This window comes from Squalius cephalus (genome assembly GCF_949319135.1).
Source record: "Squalius cephalus genome assembly, chromosome: 13".
NCBI classification, from domain to species: domain Eukaryota; kingdom Metazoa; phylum Chordata; class Actinopteri; order Cypriniformes; family Leuciscidae; genus Squalius; species Squalius cephalus.
Window position 1 is genome coordinate 27,034,629 of NC_137134.1, and position 24,242 is coordinate 27,058,870.

The 24,242-nt window shown below is 37.0% G+C and overlaps 2 protein-coding genes across 9 annotated transcripts in view; one reads left to right on the top strand and one right to left on the bottom strand.

Moving 5' to 3' along the window:
- LOC307169763 (uncharacterized protein) overlaps positions 1-3,638 on the bottom strand; it is a 33,593-nt gene extending 29,955 nt beyond the window's left edge. For 6 of the 8 annotated variants that reach the window (XR_013823187.1, XR_013823188.1, XR_013823189.1 and 3 more), the window contains exons 1-3: positions 3,299-3,621; positions 2,526-2,846; positions 1,497-1,820 (exon numbers count right to left, since the gene is read on the bottom strand). Coding sequence is in view for 1 of the 8 variants with exons in the window: in XM_079890568.1 (XP_079746694.1) it covers positions 1,497-1,820; positions 2,526-2,846; positions 3,299-3,452 (799 nt within the window). In the remaining 7 variants the exon portion in view is untranslated. Of the gene's footprint in view, positions 1-1,496; positions 1,821-2,525; positions 2,847-3,298 lie in introns of all 8 variants that reach the window. The other 2 variants (XR_013823192.1, XM_079890568.1) reach the window with 2 other exon arrangements.
- Positions 456-23,762, top strand: LOC307169789 (uncharacterized protein). Its single transcript, XM_079890609.1, has 4 exons — positions 456-475; positions 5,646-5,951; positions 6,163-6,270; positions 23,180-23,762. Exons 2-4 carry the CDS (start codon positions 5,678-5,680, stop codon positions 23,389-23,391), a joined length of 594 nt encoding a protein of 197 aa, XP_079746735.1. The 5' UTR covers positions 456-475; positions 5,646-5,677; the 3' UTR covers positions 23,392-23,762.
- Positions 23,763-24,242: the final 480 nt, after the last annotated feature.

The following is a 24,242-nucleotide window of genomic DNA, read 5'->3' on the forward strand; positions in this document are numbered from 1 at the left end:
AAAGTCATTAATTTTGATCTAATTCAGTTTGAAGTTGATCATTTCTCTGTGTGAATCATATTATTATGAGAAGGCTTTTCCCTAATTTAGTTACCATGATGATTTTCTGACATAAACTACCATTCAAAAGTTTGTGGTCTGTAGATGTTTTCATGTTTTTGAAAAAGTCCCTTCTGCTCACCAGCTGAATTTATTTGACCAACAATACAGAAAAAAAAACAGTACATTTTCTGAAATATTATTATTACAATTTAAAATAAAGTTTTCTATTTGAATTATTTTAAAATGTAATTTATTCTTGCAATGACAAAGCTGAATTCAGTCTTCAGTGTCACATGATCCTTCAGACTAATATGCTGTTTTGATGCTCACGAAACATTTCTGATTATTATTGTCACGGTGTGTTGCAGGCAGAAGAAGACGAAGGAGAATCAAAAGTTCCAATGCAAACTTTCTCAAAATATAAATCATTCAGGTACAAAGAAGAAGGGCTTCTATATATATATATATATATATTAGTGCTGGGAAAAATTAATCGCGATTAATCGCATCCAAAATAAAAGTTTGTGTTTGCATAATATATATGTGTGTACTGTGTATAATTATTTTGTATATATAAATACACACTTATGCATGTATTTATTTAAGAAATATTTCCATGCATATACTGTATATACATTTATACATAATTTATATTATATATAAATATAAATAATTTATACATAAATAAATAAAAATCTTAAATATATACATGCATATGTGTGTATTTATATATACAAAATAATTATACACAGTACACACATATATACTATGCAAACACAAACTTTTATTTTGGATGCGATTAATCGCGATTAATTTTTCCCAGCACTAATATATATATATACAGTATATATATATAATATAATATTGTATATAAATATAAATAATATATATATAATATTGACCTTTAATATTGACTATAAATATAAAATTATATATAAAATACATATATAAATATATAAATATAATATATAATTATATCTAAAATAAAATATAAATATATATAAAATTAACCCCAAATGTTTAAACTGTGGAGTATTTAATCATGTTCAAATAGTTTTACAGTAGGTTTTCGATGTAAACATGATAGGCTTTAAATATAATATAATATAATATAATATAATATAATATAATATAATATAATATAATATAATATAATATAATATAATATAATATAATATAAAAGTTAGTGTATTGAATAGGACAGGAAATCTAACATACAATTTTTTTTTTAAATATATTGAAAAAATATTCTATGAAAAATAAGAAACATGAGGAATTATAAGGTTTTTTAAGGTCATTATATCAGACCCTTTTGTGTGACCACACTGAAATTAACTTCATCAACATGACAAGAACACAAACACAAATGCTGTGTCCAAGAGTCTAATTTTAATCCAAGCATCTGATTTAATAATACTGCATGTCAATACATTGAATGACTAATAAAGACTCACCATTGACAGACAGAAGGAATCGCTGTGAGCTCTCACGGCCTCTGATCTGTAGTTCATAAAGTCCACTGTGTTCGGTTCTGGAGTTTGTGATGGTGAGAGATCTAGTTTGATGATCCAGCTTCAGTCGGCCTCTGAATCTCTCATCAGCATCGTTTAGTGACGTCTTGTTAGTTTCTAGATCAATTTTAACCAGGAGAATGCCTTTATCTCCAAACCTCCACCCGATCAGATCATCTCTCTGTACTTCAACATCAGTGTTTAGAGTGACAGACTCTCCCTCCATCACAGAAATGGACTTCACTTCATCCGTCTCATTAACCAAACCTGGAAACAAGCAGAAACAGTTTCTCAGCAAGAGATTAAACTTCTGGAAGGAAAGAGTACATTTAAAGTAAATGTAATTTATACACAGCCATCACTCAGATATGTACAGCTTTTGAAGAGAAAGGTTAATAATAAAGCTGATAAAAAGCATATTTCTGCTCGTATTAGTACATACGATCATAAACATTGACATGTTGACAGATAACAGATCACACTGTCATGTGACACAGAAAGAAACATCATATTACTGTCTCAGTTTGAGTTAACTGATTCAAATATAATATGTGTGCATAAATATAGACCTTATAAATTAAGTAATTTCATGCGAGTAAAAATGAGTGAGTCACTCTTATAAATGTTTTAGGTAACACTTTATCTTAAGGTGATGTGGTTACACGTTACTACATGGTTACTATAGTAATAACAGTAAATTGTGCATAATTAAAACTAACTAAACCCTAAACCAAACTATAGAGTAGTTAATTTATAATACTCAGTTCTTATTTGAGTAACAATGTAACAACATCACCTTAACATAAAGTGTAATCATGTTTTATAATATGCTTCAAGTCACATTTTTGATGTCTCTTGTGGTGTCCGAGATGGTTTATTATAAATAAAAGAATGATCTAATTAATACACAGACGGTGCTAATCTAAACCGGATCATTGTTACATTGAAAGACATGTGGGATAGCCTACTCACCACTGACAGTAACATTAAATATCTTTATTGTAGTCTTTTTTCTAGAGATAGAGAGTTTATATTGTCCTGAATGTCTGATTCTGGTGTTTCTGATGGTGAGAGATCCAGTGTTTTGGTCCACCTGTAATCTGCCTCTGAATCTCACATTATCGGTTAAATAAATGGAGTTCAAGTCACGCTTTCTCGTTATTTGAGATATGACAGAGTCTTTAGGTCCAAACAGCCACAGTATGGTATCATCGTTCCGTATGTCCGAGAGATTAGTGTGTAGAGTGACCGAATCTCCCTCCATCACAGCCTCCGTCTCTGCACCACACACACCTAGAGCAGAAACCATCAGTTTTACAGATCAGACTCTACCACATGCCTTCTTCTTGATGTTAGGAATGGTGTTCAAAATACAATTCATATAAAAAAGCTAACTTTACTGGTTATAGTAGAATTGGTTAGACCCTGTAAATGAACAACTTCCAGAAATAATAGGAATTACAGCAAATTCACTTTTTTGCTAGACAAACTGTATGCTCTGGGTATGAGGGTGTGGTCACCGTGGTGAGAAAAGTTTACTTTTGAGAAGATGTCGACGGCAACTGATACATTGCGATTTGCCATTTAACACAAACAACCACATTTGCGACATTATAAGTGTTGGCACAACCGCATTTGCTACATTATTTATTTATTACACGTCTGTGTCTGTTTCTTGGGCGCCATTTCGCGTTCAACGCATAGGCTAAATGAAACCGAAAGATAAACAGAAATCCATTACTTACTGTCCATGAAAAACAACAATAGAAAGAACAATAACATGTTTTGCATATTAGATCTGCGTAGAATCTTAATCAATAAAGATGATCTATAGAGATAGATTAGGCTTTTCGTCCCGCAATCTCCGCTGTGTTTCAGAACCGCACAGCCGACTGACATGCGTCAATGTATCACACAAAAAGTCAACAGAGAGACGTTTTTGCCAACTGAGAATTGCGATTTTCTATATTTCTAACTAAATTAATGACGATGAGTTGAGAGGAATTTAGGGACAAGCAAAACACTAGGCTACGTCGCTGCTGCAGTAACTTCTTCCTGGAATTTAAGGAAGAGAAAAGGGTGCGTGCACGTCCTCCAGGGGAGGGAGGGCTGTTTTTGAGAAGTCTCCCCCTACAATTATAACAGATGCTAGCATTGTCTTCAATGATGTTTAACATACGTACCTCTGTTAAAATTTAGTTTAGGGTTTCATGACCCTTCAAAAGAATGGTAACAAAATATAGTCATGTGACATTCATTCATATATCATAATTTATCGCCATTGGAGTAGCTATTATATAATGATAATTTATATAATGTTTAATTACAGAAGTATGGCTATATTATGTCATCATACATATCTCAAACTCATCTCAAATGCGCGACGATTCCTCTGGATGTTAAATGAATAGCATGTTAATTCATGTTTGATATTAAACGTTTAATGGGTTTATTCCATTTATTTACAATATTACCCCTCCAAAGGTTTTTTTTTTGTTTTGTTTTGTTTGTTTGTTTGTTTGTTTTTGTGGTAAGAAAACTTTTTCGATGTCAACAACATAGCATGACATCCCCTTATGTCAATCATAATCGTTACTAGGCAACCAGCAATGGGAACGCCTGCTAGCGAACCAACTCTATGGGCACTGACGACAAAAGTGAACGGGAGAACGAGACATTGTCAGATATTATTTACAGAGTTGTTAGAGTGTTTGGCAAACGGCTAGATATGGTTAACGCTTTTGTTTTGTTCTGTGTGTGCTTGGGTCGTCTGGTTGGTATTTTTTATGACTTCATGTACTTTTAGAAGCATCCGTTTAAAAGTCAGGATTGTTTTACTGTTGTTTCAATAATAATAAAAAAAGGTTTTCAGTTTCTCATAACTTTAATATCTTTACGAAAGCAATTCTATTTATTAGTTTAGGAGCCTGATGTGTAATTTTGCTGAAGGAATACTAGGCCTACTACAAATGTAGGCGACCAAAACAAAGTTGATCTTCTTATAAAATTATAACATGCAAAGTTTATCTTCTTAAAAAATATAACATGTTATCAAAAATTAATTTATCTTAAAGCGCTTTATAACATTTCTTAACATAATGTTTAATATTCTCACGCAAATTAAATTAGTCCATGGTCCAATCAGTAAATATAACATGTAAACTGAATAACATTAAATCAGCGGATCCACAGATGAGTATTTTAATGTTTCACTTCTGTTAGTACACAAAAATTAGTGCTCAATAAATATCACGTGACACTCAAAAAGAAGAATTGCTTGTGTCCATTAATGAGGAACAAATAATTTCAGAACCACCCAAAACAGCTTGACACTTCTGCAGTCTTGCAAATGCTCTTATTATACAATCAACAGCTTAGACCTGGATAAATAAAATATTAATTGTACATAGGGATGTATTATGAATTGGGGCCAATGCCGACGGGCCCTTGATTATCGAATGCTGTCCAGAAATGTATTTAATATGTGTGCCTCGGAGCCTTTTCTCAATTTGTCTCTATAATTTATTCAAAATTTCAATAACAGTTTTGTTTAAATTATACCGAACAGCCATATTGTGTCATTTTTGTGTCACAAGCCACAATCTGTCTGTTGGTCTGTTTTTTTCTTCTTTTATTTTGCAACTTTTTTAATTTATACTGATGATCTTTCATTGTTATGTGACCCTGGACCACAAAACCAGTCACATGGGTCAATTTTTGGAAATTGAGATTCAGTCTCAAAGCTGAATTAAATAAGCTTTCCATTGATGTATGGTTTGTTTGGATAGGACAATATTTGGCGGAGATATTACTATTTGTAAATCTGGAATCTGAGGGTGCAAAAAATTTAAACATTGAGAAAATCGCCTTTAAAGTTGTCAATTTCTGTTCGCGATTGTGCTGCATTCACTCGCAAAAATAAAAGTTTTATATATTTAGGGTAGGAAAATCTTACCCTAAATAGTTATCAATAGTTATCGTTGTCAGTATAGGCCTAGTTATCTTTGTAGATATAGTTATCTTTGTAGATATCGTTCTTGGTGTGAACGGGCCTTTAGTCTGTGACAGAGTATATTTCTGTTTGTTTTCCAGATGTGACAGATGCAGTGAAGTCAGTGTCAGTGATGGAGGGAGATTCTGTCACTCTAAACACTGATGTTACTGAAACACAGCAATATTTGATGATACAGTGGACGTTTGGAAGCACAAGAATCGCTGAAGTCGACAGACTTACACAAACCAGCTCTACGTATGATGAGAGATTCAGAGACAGACTGAAACTGGATCAAACCGGATCTCTGACCATCACAAACACTAGAACCACAGACTCTGGACTTTATAAACTAACAATTCTCAGTGGAGAGACCAAATACAAGAGTTTCAATGTTACTGTCAATGGTGAGTTGACCATTATGGCGTAATTTACTGACCATTCTTCATTTGAAATATATCTTTGTCATTGCAATGTTCTAATCTTTCTATTCTTTTCAATATTCCTTACATCCACATCTTATGATATTGACTGCTTTAATTAAGATCAGAAGTGTGTGAGACTGACATCACAGTTATCTATCATTATCAGTGACTCCACTATATTCTTCATCATCAGAAAGATCATCAAGCTCAAATTGTGTGACGTCCAGCTGGGCTGTGAACAATTCAACCGTCAACCAGACCGAGGTTGACAACATTACTGAACTCTGTCAGCCAAGTTCAGGTACATCACTGATGATATTAGTGTTTATTTACAGAGCAGAACTCTGTTAGATGTGTTCAGGTAAATCAGTGTGATATTAGTTTTTCACTCTGAAATCCACTGTTAGTTCATAGTGGCCTGTGTAATGGAGCTAGTAAGAGCTGTGCAGGTAAACCTCACTCCTCTGATCCCAAGAAGCACACAAGCGATTGATGCTAGGCTGCGGTCTTTTGCCTCTTATGCCGTAGACCACGGTTCAAATCCCACTCGGAGCCTAATACATATACATAATTGATGCAGTACATATAGGTTCATATTACATCAGCTCATGCATTCCCTGGGATTTATGGTTTATGGCTATTGGGGACAGGGCGTATTTGCTTGTTTTTGTATGTGAGTTTACAGGAATTGAGAACAGACCACAGAGGAGCAAAAGAGAATTGAATCCCGTGTCCGAGAGCCGTGTTGGGTGTGCTCTAGAAAACATTACATACTTGATGAGAAAATAGATCATGGAGAAAGAATTACAATCACTCACATTTCTAGGAGAACTGAGACTAAAGACAGCGCTAAAGCCCTTAAAAGAGTAGAATTGCCTATATTAAACAACCCTAGCTAATGTTATTTGGCTGAGCAAGGAAAGTGAGCATGCACACACACACACACACACACACACACGCACGCACACACACACACACACACACACACACACACACTAAAACTTGTGGATTCATTGCCTTCCCAATCAAGGTTATAATCGTTAACGAAAACTAACGAAAAAACGAAAACTAGGTGGGAAAAAACATTGTCGTTAACTGAAATAAAAATAAAAACGAGGCATTACAAGAAAACGATAACTAACTAAAACTGTAATGTGTGTTTGGCAAAACTAACTAAAATAAAATAAAATTATAGAGTAAATGGCCTTAGTTTTCGTCTTTGTCAAGGTCTTTCATTTTTTAACGCTATTTAAAACACGCAGCGTATTCGTTCAGCTGCATTTCCTTTCCCTTCTCTCCCTCCGTCTCTGTCACTCATGCGTCTCTCACATGAGCGCGCACGCGCGCACACACACACACACACACACACACACACAGCCCCTCCCCTCCGTGCACACCGCGTCTCCATGAGAACGAGTGTTCGTTAGATGTTGAAAGCAAGTTCGCTAAAGGTTGGTATCTCTATCTCGTGAACACCTTACAATCACACATTAAAAAGTGGTATCAAAATATTTTAAATTCTGAATATAATTTTGTCAGTGTGTTAATGTCGACCCAAGAAGCGATTGCGCCTTTTTTAGAAAGTTAACTAGTCGCAAGTTTGAGGTAAAATCTTTACAGTCTATGGGTAAAATGCACTTTTTGGTTGTGGTTGTTGATGTCAAAACACTATATAAGCTTTGATACAAACATTAAATAATGTTATGTCATTTTTTTACTTTTACACTTAATGTTTGCTGCTTTCAATCCAGATGAGTAGGCTATTGACTGTAGGGAAAGTGGGGTGAGTTGTGCCAGTTTTTACTCAAAGTGACTTTAAAGTGAGGCCATGGCAGTAATTCCTTCAACTTAACGATGTACATATATTTCAGGATGTGGTGCATCCCTGAGAACAATAACTTTGGATCTAAAATAAATTGTTTCAGAAATATAGCTTTTGGGGAAAAAGTGGTCTCATGGCACAACTTGCCCCTGGTGCGGGGTAAGTTGTGCCTTTAGGGGAATACATTGGGGTAAATTGTGCCAGTGATTTGTGAAGTAAAACAGAACATTTTAATGTTATGAACTGTAATGCTATATGAAAGCAAGACAAATTCAATACAAAATTACTCATTTAAGGTTTATTTAGATTTTGTCACCCTGGAATACCATAGCATGCGTTTTTCCTACTATGGTCAATTGCATAGGGATTTTGTATTGAACATAACTCTGGATCACAGTGTCATAGAGACAAGGGGGCGGGCTCATTTTACTCAGACGACCAATCAGTCTCTCAGGATCATTGTGAAGCTATCAAGCTACGCCCTAGCAACCATTTAGAGCACCATAGCAACACAATATATGATATTTGTGACTCATTTCAGGCAAAAAGGCTTTGGCAATAGATGCCTGTTGACATAGCGCTGTCTGTCAATTATGTAACATATAAGAATAAAGTGACTAGGCTAATTTCTAAACATCCTATTGTGACATAGGCCACTTAAAAACGGAATAAAACTTCTCTTTAATAATATAGTGCAAACCCAAAACAGAAATCAGTGTTAGCTAAATTAAACAAATAGCAGGCAGGCCCAAGTAAAACAATGATGAGGCATGCCCATCTCCTCACTTCTCAAGATTATCCCCTGTGAGTATGTAGGTCTAGGTGGTCTGGATCTGGCACAACTTAACCCAGGCCCTTTGGCACAAATCACCCCAGACCCACAAGTTTGAAAAACTAGCATGATCCAGCAGTTAAGAGCTCTGCCCTACAAAGGCAAAAGACCTTAAGTCGCTAGAGTGTGGAACTGAGAAAAATGACTTTAAAGATTTTTAGTTGTCCCGCCAAATTAATTATAGGTAGGACACTGGAAATCTGGCAAATAGATGTTTTAGTAATGGAAATTATATACATAAAAAAATCTTGAGCTCAAACTTGACTTTTGACCACTATTTTAAAGTTACTGTACTCTGCCTTTGTATTGTCAGCAAAAAGTGAAAAGTCATGCCAAGGCAAAAGGCAGTAACTTCCACATTATCAATATTTAGTTGCTGATCACCATTAACAAAATCATTATAGTACACACCTGTATAAAATCTAGTGATCATGGCATTTATTTTGTATGATTTACAATTATTTATAGCCATCTACTTATTGCTGTCCTGTGCTTTGGTTGCATTCTAATGGCATTATTAATACATTTGACATGACAAAATACCTCCTATTAGTCCAGCGTTGACTCGACCGCGTTTAGGGCGGGGCTGAAGGCGAAGTTTTGGCACTCTGTCAGCTAGTTTGCCGAGCTTTAATTCTTGGTTGTATTCATCTGATACGGCAATGTGTAACGTTTTTCTGTCAACTCTGCATAATCCTTCGCGATCGATATCGCACGTTTGTCGATGGAGCAGACCATATGTTCTGACCGCTCTGAGGACATCAGAAGTTAGAGCGACTGATGGCAGCTGTACAAAGTACACAGCTACACCGTAATTTTAATTTTAATGGACATTAAAACAAAGGCAGATAACCGTACAATCTGGTAGGTAGCATTATTTGATTGAACACCGGCACAGTAACTTCATATTGACGCGCGGCTAAACAAAGGCAGAACACCGTAACTCGTAATTTGAGCGTTCCAAAACAAAGCCAAAGAGCGGTAACTGATGTTACGGTTTTGATACTGATAATAATCATAAATGTTTCTTAAGCATCAAATCATCATATTAGAGTGATTTCTGAAGGATCATGTGACCCTGAAGACTGGAGTAAATTCAGCTTTTGATCACAGGAATAAATTACACTTTACTATATATTCACACATAGAAAACATCTGTTATAAATTGTAATAATATTTCACTATTTTTACTTTAATTTTTGATAAAATAAATCCTTGGTTTCTCATGGGCTTTTGGAAGTTACTGTTAAGACAAATCATTATTTTCTCGAAAAAAAAACGGAATTGATTCAAGATACTTATCCACATGATAAAGAAGGTCTTGAATGTGCCAAAAATATAAATAACTCATTTTCGACCAAATACGAAGTTACGGTCTTTTGCCTTTGCACGGCAGAGCTAACATCATGCTAACTGTATAGACTCATTGTGTAGCCTACTAAAGCACTAAAACATGTGTGAAATGTTTTCAAACTTGTCTATAATTGTTCAGACACTACAATCAAAAAACCTTAATCATAGAAATTTTACTTTGAAAGGGAAAAAACAGTTTTTTGCACTAAAATGTGCTTAACTCTCATGCCATGTATCTCTCTTCTTTGGAGGATGAGTAAAAGTGATTGCTTTTCAAAATTATGTGGTCACATGACCAATTTCTTCTATGGTTTTCCAGAAACAAGGGGTGGAACCATAGATATCATATAAAGGCTAGATGTCTTAAGGCGGAGTCACTTCCGGCATCACCGGCGGCCATCTTAGGACAGGACTCTGTGAATTAAGGTGAGTGAGCAGCACGCACACAAATCCTCTTATCTCGCTGAAATCTGGACAGATTTACAAACGGTTTGGTTTCTTACAAACGTTATTAACGTGGCTATAATTCTGAATGCTTAAACATTTTGAACATAATTATTCATATGTATGCAGTATAATAGCTACATCTCTGACGTTTATAACAAACCAAACCGTTTGAAAATCGGTAGAAAATTGAGCAAGTTATGGTTATTTAAAAGTACATGCACCATGTTATGAGTGAGCGAGCACCCTGTCGTAAGATGGCCGCCGTGTGCGGATGTCGAGCTCCATTGGCCAGCAGCGCGGACGAGCCATCTAGCCTTTATATGATATCTATGGGTGGAACTACTTCCCCCCTGGCACAAATCACCCCACTCTCCCCATAGGGTAAATTTAGTATAGGGTGTGAAAATTGTACAGCTGTGGTATTTGTATAGGGTGTGAATTCTGTATAGAAGATGTGTAGATTTTTGGTACAGCGTGTGGATTTTGTAAGAGGTAAAGGAATTTCAATGGGGTGTGAATTTTTTTCTAAAATTGTATTATGTTTTTATTATTACACAATACTTTTTCTGACTTTTTTGAATCTTGCCCCTGACAAATAACACAAATTACAAAAAAAGACTAAAACTAACACTAAAACTAATAAAAACTAAACTAAAACTAAGCATTTTCAAAAAATAAAAACTAAACTAAACTAGCAAACCCACTTTAAAAACTAATTAAAACTAAACTGAATTTGAAAACAAAAAGTCAAAACGAAATAAAAATAAAAACTAATGAAAAATGCAAAACTATAATAACCCTGTTCCCAATAGATGGTTGATCTCCCAATAACCCACAAAACCATCATGTTTTTTTTTTTCAGACCAAATCCACTGTTGTGGTTTCACCAGTGGCGGCTGGTGATAATTATTTTTGGGGGGGCGCATTTTTTTTTTTGGGGGGGGGGGGGGGGGGGGGCGGTAAAATACAAAGCAGAAACAAAATAGCTATTTTTATCTATTTTTATTTACATTTCAGAACAACAAAGTTGTAACAAAAAGCATGTTTCCTACTTGAACATAATGTTGCTCTCCTTTACAGACCCTTTCCAAAAATTAGAATATCATGGAAAAGTTAAATTATTTTAGGAATTCAACTTAAAATGTGAAACTAATTTTATAAAAAAAAGGCTCATTGCTTGCAAAGTGAGATATTTTAAGCCTAGATTTATTATAATTTTGATGATTATGGCTTACAGCTTATGGAACCCACAAAATCAAAATATTTGAAAATTAGAATATTACATGAAATCACACAGTAGTTACACAGTAATCCCATGGTCATTGAACCAGGTTTTGGTTATTTTGGCAGTGTGGGCAGGTGAAAATCCTGCTGAAAATCATCTTCATAAAGCTTTTCTGCTGAAAGAAGCATGAAGTGCTCTAAATGTCCTGGTAGACGACTTCCAGGACATTAGAGCACTTCATGCTTCCTTCAGCAGAAAAGCTTTATGAAGATGAAGATGATTTTCAGCAGGATTTTCACGTGCCCACACTGCCAAAATAACCAAAACCTGGTTCAATGACCATGGGATTACTGTGTAACTACTGTGTGATTTCATGTAATATTCTAATTTTCTGACATTTAGATTTTGTGGGTTTCATAAGCTGTAAGCCATAATCATCAAAATTATAACAATTAAAGGCTTGAAATATCTCACTTTGCAAGCAATGAGCCTTTTTTTATAAAATTAGTTTCACATTTTAAGTTGAATTCCTGAAATAATTAACTTTTCCATGATATTCTAATTTTTTGGAAAGGGTCTGTAGGTCTCTTAAATGAATTCACGTTATCTCCGACGAAAGGGTCTGTACATTTCAGACCAACAAAGCAGCAACAAAAAGCATGTTTCCTACTTGAACATAAAACAATGCTCTTATATACATTTCAGATCAACAAATCAGTACCAAAAAGCATCTTTCCTACTTGAACATAAATTTAGCTCTTCTCTCTTTCTGGCCAGCAAATTTCTCAATTACTCTCTGATTGAAGTCAGTCATCTCTGTGACAAGTCTCTTTTCCATGGACAGCAATGCCAGTGCATTCAGCCTCTCCTGGGTCATGGTGTTTCTGAGAAAGGTTTTAATTCTTTTCAAGGTTGAAAAGCACCTCTCAGCTTCAGCCGTGGTCATGGGTGTGGTTATGATAACTTTTAGGAGAGTCACAGTTTCGGAAAAGACTTCTTCGAGATTATTCTCCATAAACAGCTGGAATAGGTCCACAGCACCACGGCAGGCACTGAACTCTTGCTTGCTGTAGATGAGACTGAGCTCAGTCTTGAGCTTGCTTCCATTGAGCATCGGGTACGCTCTGATGGTGCTGCTCAATGCATCGTCAGGAAAGGTATCCTTGTACTCGTCAAACCTGTCCCCCTGCAACAAGGTGGCACAGACAAGGTGGTCTGTGAAGGAGAAACGCTCCCTAGTGTGTCCCAGGATTGTGTCACAGACCTATAGAGATAATTAAACAATATATAAATGTCATCATATACTCACCCTCATGTTTTTTTCAAACCTGTATGAATTCATTTCTTCTGCTGAACACAAAGGAAGATATTTAGAAGAACGTCAGTAACCAGACAGTTTTTGATACCATTGACTTCCATGTCAATGGTATCTAAAACTGTCTGGTTACTGACGTTCTTCTAAATATCTTCCTTTCTGTTCAGCAGATCCCGACATCAAACTGTGTTTTGACCACAAACAACTAACGTCATTATTAGCTAACAGCTATAAGCATGAACTAAACACTTTGCCATCAGAAATTAAATCATTGACAGAACTCAAGGTTTTTAATACACATTTAAAACAACTGTGTAAACACTGACTGTACAGGATACAACAATGCATACAAACAAAGTTAGCATGCACAGACATATGCACATTTTTGTGTTTTTGTATTGTTAAATGTGTCTGGACTAGTTTTATATTGATTTCTACATTTATTTAAGCCCATATCTTATTTTCATGTATGGGATGCATTTATTACATGTATTTTAATGGTTATACATTTTTAATTCAATACTCTGTAATTTTTGTTTTAATTTTACAAGCCTAACCAGGGACAGGGGTTGCAAATTAGTCATGGCTATAAACCTGTATGCATGGCATCTACTTTGTATTCTTTATAAAGCAATGTTCTATGGATTTGTCCCTGTCCAATAAATATTAAATAAATAAAACTCAAGCTAACTTAGTGTTTAGCTAACTTAGTGAAGATTATAAGTACCAGACAAAAAGACGACGTCTAACATTATATGTAAACAAACTGCACATTGAAACATATGTTTGCGATGTCTGCCATCATATTCCTGTCTCTCTTCAACGTCTCGTATGTGTTTTACGTAAGCATGTGTTTGTTGTAACGTGGCTGTTGTACTGCGATGCCCACCGTGTCAGAGTTCATCTGCTGTCAGTCCATGGCGCACACACTTACCATGCTGTGTTTTTGTCTGGTACTAATAAACTTCACTAAGTTAGCTAAACACTAAGTTAGCATGAGTTAGTTCATGCTTACAGCTGTAAGCTAATAATGACTGTACCTGACGTTAGTTGTTTGTGGTCAAAGTGTCGTGGTGTAGACAGTTTGATGACGGGATATACCTACATATTCCTATTATATTCCTGAGCCAACCAACCCCGTGACGTCATAGGTTAGAATACTGCACAATGTCGGCTCCTTGGTCGCGAAATATATAAAGTTTTTCTTTTATATGTTTACATTCTCATGTTTCTTATATAATTGTTGATTAAAGTGAAAATCCATCTAGTAAATCATGTAAACTTGATTGACTGCTTCATTTCCCCTTTAATATTGTGTAGGCTAAGCCTACCCATATAGATTTTTATTTAAAATGTATGTTATGTTGTTTAATGTTTCACATGCAACAGGTGCCAGTCCACAATTCTTTTTTTATGCATTTTAATTTTCTGTGCAAAATTTATTGTTAAACTACATAAATGCCATTATCTGTACCGTATCACAACTATTACAATAAAACATCAATATAACATGCACTTTTATTCAGTATATAAGCAATATTTTGCTTTTTATGTTAAAGACACTATTGATACCGTAAGAAATTTACATTCTCAGGAAAATAGCCACTTATCAGTTAATCGTTAATCGATCGATAAGGTCAATCAACTAAAGATTAATGAATTAATCGATAACTTGCATCCCTAATTTGATCATTTATATTTATGTTGCCAATTTATTATTTTTGGGATGCTGTTGTATAATATTAAAATGATGATTTTTGTTAGGATTTATACCAAACTAAAATTGTTTTCTTGAGTCTGTAGAATATGATATGCAGGCAGGACATTTCTGCAGCACAACAATATTGTAAAGTAGTATTTTGACTGATTTCTATAAGACTCACCTCTGCTCCAATCCTTTCACGTTCTTCCGGACTGAGCACCCGCCGTCTCTTTGCTGGCTGAGAACCACTGCTTTGTTCACCAATGGAGTGGAGAGAGTTTCTGCAAAGGACAAAGCTAATTTATTATAATATTGGCAAAAGAGAGAGAGTTAATAATGAAAGAGAAACCAAATAATGATCATATTACAGGAATACAGTTACCTGATCTTTTGTATTTCCTGTTGGAACTGTTGGATGCTCACTTTGATGTGGACCGAATCAATGTTCTTCTTCTGGAGCTTGGCATAGAGGAAGTCTACATGTGGCATGATGTGGTGATAAAGTTCCAGAAAGAACTTAAAATCATCATCCTCCAGTAGCATGGCCAGGGCACCTGCTTCTCTGACAGTACTGGGGTCAAAGTCACCTGAGTCTTGTATGCTCTCAAAACAGTGAATGAGATCCTCTCTGTGCTCAAAAACTGTATTAATGGCACGGCTATGAAAGTTCCATCTGACATTGCTGGATCTTGGCAGTCTATGGGCAACAACTTTATCCAGAAAACATGTCCGCTTGGGTGACTTAAAAAAAATCTGGCAAATCCACCAATGTTAGAAAAAAAAATTCTCGTCTTGGAAATGTGAGACGTGGCCTGCTGCATAATCAGGTTGAGCTGATGAGCGTAGCAATGGATATAGTGGGCATTTGGATACACATCTTGTACTTTTCTCTGTACACCTGCAGTGGCACCCCTCATCACGCTGGCCCCATCATATGCCTGGCAGATGAGCTTACTTTTCTGATCCTCAGGGAGGATAGAAGCAAGACGCTCTTTTAGTGCAGTAGCAATGGACTCAGCTGTAGCAGACTGCAGAGGGATGAACTCAAAAAATCTTTCCTGCACGTTATTTTTGTCGTCGATGTAGCGCAAAACAAGCACAAGTTGGGCCAGTGTGGCGATATCTGTGGTTTCATCTGCCTGGATTGATAAAAAACTACTTGTCTGGACTTCTTTGATTATTTCTTCTCTTGTAACAGATAACATACAGTCCAGAAGCTCGTTCTGTATAGTCTTCGACGTTCCCTTAAATACGGTAGCACTGTCAAGATGCTCTTTCAATGCTCCATCAAGAGAGGCCACAAAATCCACCAACCCGCGAAATATACCAGGGTTATCTGAGCTCTCACTCTCATCATGACCACGTAAAGCCAACTCAAATGCTCCACAAAACTTTACACAGTCTATTATCCTGGACAGTATGTGTCGATTTTTTGTCACCTCTTCGTTGTGCTTCCTAATGCCAATCCTGTAGCCTTCGTCTAGTTGTTCCGCAATGCTTACTTTGCCCAAAAACTTTAGTTTCACGCTATTCTCAAGATGGCTGCGGCTACTTTCATGACGTTTGCATTTGTCAGATAGATGTTTGAGGTCGCTTACCCCCGTAGTTGTCCACAAAACTTCAGTGCCGACACTTTGAAAAAGAAGACAGGGAAAACAAAACAGGGCATTGCTAACATCACATCCAGTCAGCCAGCTCCGTTTCTCGTAACAAGCGCGGGTAAAACTCCGTTTGTAGCTTCGTCCTCTGTCACTTGCCTGCTGCTGGATGTGTAAATCAGGTTGTTCCGGTCCGAGATCCTTAATCTTTTTTTTTTCTTCAAGTGAAAGTCTTGAGAAAGGGTTTTTTTGTAAATAAACGACAGAATTTTGATTAACAGCTGCCATTGCGTCATAAAAAGTGATCAGCCTAGTAGAAAGCAAGGTTATTTCCCGCCGCGTACAGTTGAATGACAGGTGACGAGAACCAATCAGATTGGATAAAATAACATGTATCCAATTATGATTGGCCAGGGACGCAACGATCTGCGCCCCGAGGAGGATCTTTAAGAAACCAATCAGAGACCAGCTTCAGGTCACATGCTGCCCGAGAATTTGTGTACTCACATAGACACCCATGTGTCCGGCGTCCCTCGCCCATGAAACGTATTGAAAAACATAGTAAATAGTTAATCGATTAAAGACAGTTTTTATTAAATTCTGAGGCTCTTACTACCAGCTGGCACATGAGTAAACTATTTTTTTTTTTTTTTTTTTTTATTTTAATATAATGTTTTTACACATGTTAATTTCTGAAATGTTGATGGGGGCGGCGCCCCAGCGCCCCCTATGGACAAGCCGCCACTGGGTTTCACTGAAGCTGTGATCCGATTGGCTCTCTCTGCTCTGGTGGTCGTGGCTACTGTTGCTGTGCTGGTTTATGACATCAGATCTACAAGGAGTGAGTTGATCAGAGAAGAAGAGACCAGACATCACTGTCTCGGAGTCAAATCAGACCAACAGTGCGAATTGAGCAGAAGGTTTAGTTCCAGATATGAATAAAGCAGAAATAAAGCAAACTTACATTGATTCTCTGCACAATTCCTGTTCCTTGCACAGCTATTTATCAACAGATTGTTTTTCAGCGTTCTCCTGTCCACATTTATAACGTCACAAAACAACATAGTTCAAGCAGTTGTGTGTGGATATTCACTGAATGCACGTGATACACTATCAGCTCAGTTTGTGAGGCGAAGTGAAACTGTTTGTAAAAGAGTCCAGCTTGTAGAGGAATTAAGGTCAATAGGGGAAAAGAAACCTCATATTTCATATTCTACATGTCCAAACCGGTTTTAATTCAATCTACTTCAAGGAAACAAGTCTGATGAATAAGATTTAAGCAAACTCCTATTTTCCAACATCAATTATTATAACGCAGAAGATGGTGCTTTGGCTGCTTATACCCATTATGACTGAATATGCAAACACACTCTGTTTTTACATCGGGTCAATGCATGTTGTAGTTGAGAGTCAATGAGAGTCTATTACTATGTGGATCTCCGGCAGTGTCATTTGTATTAGGAGAAACATATGACTGTTCATCATTACAGTACTATACAATATTGAATAGCAGACAATATCCTTACATCACTGTTAATGTTTTTTTGGATTGAGACTTTATGTTTATGTCTTGGTTAATCTGTGCAAATACTGTATAGATCTAGACCAGAGTGTGGACCACTGGACCAGTGGATCTAGACAACTCGAATTCTATAAAATATTTAACCTACTAATTAAGATAAAATGCTGTTTTTGTCTTTACTGGTTGTTGCATATGTTATCATGTTTGAACAATAGTGTGAATAAGGCCCTGTTTACACGAGAACGCTCGCGGGTGAAAACGTACAAATATTTTACCTTTCGGCGGCCCTGTCCCAAATGGCGCACTTCATGCGGACTTTCGGTCTCATGGACTTGAATTGCGCGTGCTCGCTGAGTCTACGAGTCCGTAGGCCGTCCCATTCAGCATTTTACCGCTCTGAAGTGTGCTCAGCAGCGCCCCCCTTGTACCCTTGAAGCGGTCTTCCGCGAAGCCCGCATAGAAGCAGGCTTCACGCCCTTTAACTACGGTACCCAGGCAGGAATCCTAGAGAAAGGCCAATCAGACAACAGATGGGAGGAGATTTCACTCACAGATAATTGTGGACATGGCTGAGAAGAAAATATAACGATTTTTATGCACTAAATTTACATTTTACCAGTTGTTACCTACAGTTTATACAAACATTATGGCCATCGACCAGTGGTTGATGTCTCAAACATAATAATAGAACGTTTAATACGTCGATCACATTATGATTCGTTAAATAAATAGAAATGAATGGCAGGGCTTTACTGAGTCATATGTAAACATAGTATGACTATTGAAACCTGTAAATTGAAAAAAAAATGTTTAAATTATGTTTTAAAATTGTAATCTTAGTTCAAATGGAACATTATGTATTATTATGTACAACTGTATACATCATTTAGTTAATATATTTATTGTCTAATGCCCAGGTGATATGCACAATATCAAAATATAGATCTGTAAAAGCAGGCTGTGTAGTTGACATGCAGATAAGATGTCGGAGCGCAAAAATGTGATTTCTCCTGTCCAACAACAACCAGGCCGTTATTTCCGGCGTGCCGATCGAGTCTTTTCCAAAAAAACTTCTCAATGCGCCCTCGTGGACTCGCGCCAAGGGCCCTATAGGTCTGCACTACATGACGTCACCAAAGTGTGGACTCTGAGAAAGTCCACAAGTCCGGAGTGTGCCATTTGGGACAGGGCCGGCGACAGCGTTTTCGGGGCTTAAAGGTGAACTAAGTAACTTTTTTACCTTAACCGAACAGCTTTGGGGTCATTGTAATGGTTATATTACTGATTTAGGGTTGAATGGTGGTCGTCTCGCATCCCCCTGGTGCCCGTGAGCCGCAAAACCACCCTTGCAACTTTGGGCCGGTGGGCCGGCGGCCGCCGCGTCAGGATGTATCGCGTGATATCAGGTCTCACGATGTAAACAATTGCTTTACAGCCAAAAGAAATCTGCTAAAATGCTGTCATTATTGCACTCCCTCATGCTGTTCGAACCCGACTGAAGAAGACGTTTTAAAGAATGTCCCATCTGCTTTGATGTCGTTGATCTACTAGCCTCTGGTGTCTGAGAATCGCCAAAGAGTTTTTACAACAGTGTTGTCAAATATCTATTCCGAAGCTGTGGAGCTCTAGAGAGAAACCTGCGAGCAAAAAGTGAGAATACAGCGAAGAAATCCCGAAACTACTGAGCCCTGCTTTAAAAACGCAAAAAAGTGAAACCACCCTCCAGAGTGAAAATCTTAAAAACGCTCCACCGTCGCGTTTCCATCTAAACGGTAAAAACGCAAAAGTTTGCTAGACAGTGAAGGCACCGATCAGTGCTTCACATTGCCACCTAGCCGCCTGGAGTGCATACTACATTAAATTTCACACACTTTTGCGTCACCGTATGCACGCAGATTTCCCCCCGATAACGCTCGTCTAAACGCAGAATAAAAAGTGATCACTTTTGCGTTTTCTCTTCAGATCGTTTCCGTGTAAACGTAGCCTAAATAATGCTTTGACGGCAAAATAACTAAGAACTACTTACTAAATAAAAACAGCAAACATCAACATCATAACAGAAAGTTTGAACACTGGCATAATCCACTTTTACAGCAGCTGTTTAAAAAATATGCAGAAAGAGGGGAAGAGCAGGAAGAAGGAGACAAAATGATGGGCAGAATAAGCAGTTTATTAAATAATCGTATTTGTCTTTATGCCACAAACACATGCAGAGGTTGAGGATCTTTAGATCATTAATCCCCCCTCCCTCTCTATATTATTTATAAAAGCATTTGGAACATGCATTGATTAAAAAGCAAGCAGTCCTTCATAATCCTGATCACAAGCATGCTTTGAAAAGCTCAGGTGATCAGCCCGAACTCTTCCCTTCTTCATGTCCTTTAGATGGACAGGTCTCTTCTGTCATACCAGCGCTGGTTAAAGAGTAATACACCGATAATATACTGTCATCTTATAAGATAAGTGATCAGACAAAGCAAATACATTCTCACTTTATTGAACCAAGTATATAACAATCTGGAAACATGCCGCCAGCTTTCTCATTAAATCAGCTTTGTATTTCCTCAAAGGCCCCACGATGTCTAACTATTCCCCGAACTAATGGACCGCAAAGATGATATCCAAAGCTTGATGACTAGTAATTTCCCAGTGCTTCATTCAGAAAACAAAAAACAAAAACAGACTTTTGGAGTGTTTTCAGGTAAACACATTCTGTCACGAAATTTCACTAGAGCCGTGTTTCCACCGAAATTACCTGAAACAATTTGTCTAAGGAACTCCCAGACCTGTTGCTGCTGTGTTTCCACCACGATCTAAAGTAGCCTACTGTGAAGATTACGCAAATTAATCCGGTGACGTAGGACTGCTCACTACTTTACAATTCCCACTGGATTTCTTCTGAATTTAAGCTTAAAGGGTTAGTTCACCCAAAAAATGAAAATTCTGTCAGTAATTACTCACCCTCATGTTGTTCCAACCCCATAAGACCTTCGTTCATCTTCGGAACACAAATTAAGATATTTTTGATTAAATCTGAGAGCTGATCACTCGTCCATAGCCTTCTAAGGGAATGAAACTTGCTGGCCCAGAAAAGTTATTAAAGAGATTGTTAATATAGTCCAAATGACTATATTAACAAACCAAATGACCAAATGACTATATTAGCAAAAACAAACAAAAATACCGACTTTATTCTACTATTCATTTCCTTCTCTCTGGGCCTCGAGTTGGTTCACGTAGTGTTTTTGCGCTGCGCGTCTGTGTTGCACGTCACACGTAGGCTCACTATTGGTTGACGCTTGTCATGTGTGTAATGAGTAATGACGTGCAACACAGACGCGCAGCGCAAACACACTACGTAAACCAACTCGAGGCCCAGAGAGAAGGAAATGAATAGTAGAATAAAGTCGGCATTTTTGTTTGTTTTTGCGCACAAAAAGTATTCTCGTCGCTTGATGAACTTAAGATTGAGCCACTGTAGTCACTTGGACTATATTAACGATCTCTTTAATAACTTTTCTGGGCCAGCAAGTTTCAATCACATAGAAGCCTATGGAGGAGTGATCAGCTCTCAGATTTCATCAAAAATATCTTAATTTGTGTTCCGAAGATGAACGAAGGTCTTATGGGGTTGGAACAACATGAGGGTGAGTAATTACTGACAGAATGCACATTTTTGGGTGAACTAACCCTTTATAAAGCCTGAACCTCGTCGTCGGTCCATCGGTCTAATTTTTTAAACTCCATTGTTGATTCGAATAACAAACAACTGTTACTGCACGCACCACAACAGATTAAAAAAAATTGGTGGTTGAAATAAAATGCTGTGTGGTGTCAACCAATCGAAATGTGGCATGTACTCAACCAATCAGCATGTTCAGTGCCCAAGTCCCACCCCTGAAAGTTCCTGAACTTTGAAAAAGTACTTTCCCATTAGCAGGGGCTTTCAGAGGGGGAAATATTTACCCAGAACTTCATTTAGACCCTGGTTCCTGCGGTGGAAACGTAGCTAAGGTTTCCTTTGACCAGCATTTCCAAACCGTTTTCCTGGAGGCACGGCAACACATTTCAAATTACATTACACATTTTTAACTGAAATTAGATCATTGGATCCATCAGAAGCAAAAGTTTGCCTACTAGATAAGCGAATTGAACAAATCAGGGGTGTTTACCAAAAGCATTGTTAGCCAACTATCGTCACAAGTTTAATTGAATTGTGTAGGTAATGACATAACTTGCTTTGGGAAATGCACCCCAGATGTTTTGAACTAGTGCCTATACATAAGGATTGTTAAAAAGATTTTGGCTTTCAGAAACAAAGCTAAACATCAAACATTACCTTGATACAGAAACACTGCTGTGGTAACCCTTACATAAAGAACATATATAATCCCTAGAATGATCAATATATTAAATGGTACAGAATAATATATTGTGTTAATATAGTACAATGTATTGAATAATACATAAGGAATTGCCGAATCTTATATTCAGTAATACACTTCATAATATATAGATCAGATTTGGTACTACATGCGTAATATATTAAAGAGATATTAATTCATGCAGCATAAACACAGAAAAATATGTAAGGCAATATAAAAAACTTAAATTTTCAATGGCACAAACACACCCGATATGATAAGAGAATTACAGCATAATTTGCCCTTCATTTGCATTATATCTTTATAATTTTAAACAATTTTCTATTAAAGCAAAGAATGACATTGAAGTGCTGCACAGGGTGTAAAATCTCGGTGCTCTTTGGTTGTTTGGGATAATTAAAGGACTATTCCAGTGAAAAATGAACCTAGGGGTAATTAACACATGGTTACCGAGTCGATCGTTCCCTGTGATGCGTTTTCATGATAATCGAATATAAAGTGTTTTATCTCTAAAAACAGATGAGCTTATAACACTAGTGAGGCACAGAGTAAGTAAAAGTAAATCACTAGTTAATACCACTAACAAGGCTCAAAATAGCCTCACACTAACACGGTAGTATAATGAGGGTCCCTACATGCAAACCGAAGCATTGAGAACTTTGTAAGTGTACAGACAGTTTAATAAGAAGATACTTTATACAGACAGTACATTACGCGTTTAAATGCAGGATCCATCTTGGAAAACAGTCTCGACTAATCGAGCCACAAACGCCTTATCAAATCATCATGGATAAAGAATCACACAATCACACAGATTCCTTGGGTGCCATTTAAAGAGTATATAATTGCTTCTGTTAATGATGCAATCCTAGCTAATGTTATTTGGCTAAGCGAGGAAACTGTGCATACAAACTTTCCAGTGGATGCTCGAGCTCTTAATAATAACTCACAAAACCAGCACCTATAGGAGTATATGTAAGAGCCATACAATCATTGTTTTTCTTTTCAGACCACATCCACAGTTGTAGTTTCACTGAAGCTGTGATCCGATTGGTCGTCTCTGCTCTGGTGGGCGTGGCTACTGTTGCTGTGCTGGTTTATGACATCAGATCTACAAGAAGTGAGATGATCAGAGAAGAAGAGACCAGACATCACTGTCAGACCTCTGGAGTCAGATCAGACCAACAGTGTGAAATGAGCAGAAGCTTTAGTTTCAGATAAGTCCAGATATAAAGCAAAACATTGATGCTCTGCACAATTCCTGTTCCTTGCATAGCTATTTATTAACAGATACATTTTCTCTGTTCTCCTGTCCACATTTGTAACGTCACAAAACAACATAGTTCAAGCAGTTATGTGTGGTTAAAATACCAACAGATGTCCAATGATGTGCCCTATTTGAAAAGTTGAAATAAATTGCCTAACAAGTGTTTAATAATAATTATTGGCAGGGACTCGAAATTGGCCACAACACCTATGTTCTCGTTCACCGTGTGCTTTTAGAGTTCTGTGTGCTTGCGAATCCTTTCACTATTACCAACAAAGTGTAAACCCGGTGTAAATAAGAGATTCATTGTGCAGTGTAGACTGCTTTTTTGATTATAGCGGGAGTTTTAAAACACCCTTCGCTGCAGCCTGTAGCACGATGACGTAGCTGGATGATCCAATACGTACTGGATGGAGGTGTGTTTGGGTTATAATTCAAATTTGCATGCGCTGGTCTTAAAGGGATACTTCACCTCTAGAAAGATGAATGTGTATTTAAAATAGGTCATTTATGTAGAAGAAATGTGAAATTAGAAATTAGCAGAAAGCAAAAGCCGAATCCCGGACATTTTGAACGATCTCGACAGCCGGACATGTCCGGGAAAAAGAGGATGGTAACCCCTACTACTCAGCTTTCTCCACAGAACAAGAGCCTGTTAGCTAAGCTTCCAAAGAAAGACGGCTGACACTGTGTGTTCATTCTGTGAGTGAGATCCCACCTCCTATGGGCAGGCTGAAAACATGCGGGACAGCTCCTTCTACTGGCTGTAGTCTTTAACCTCTGGCCAAAAAATCCTCAGATGACG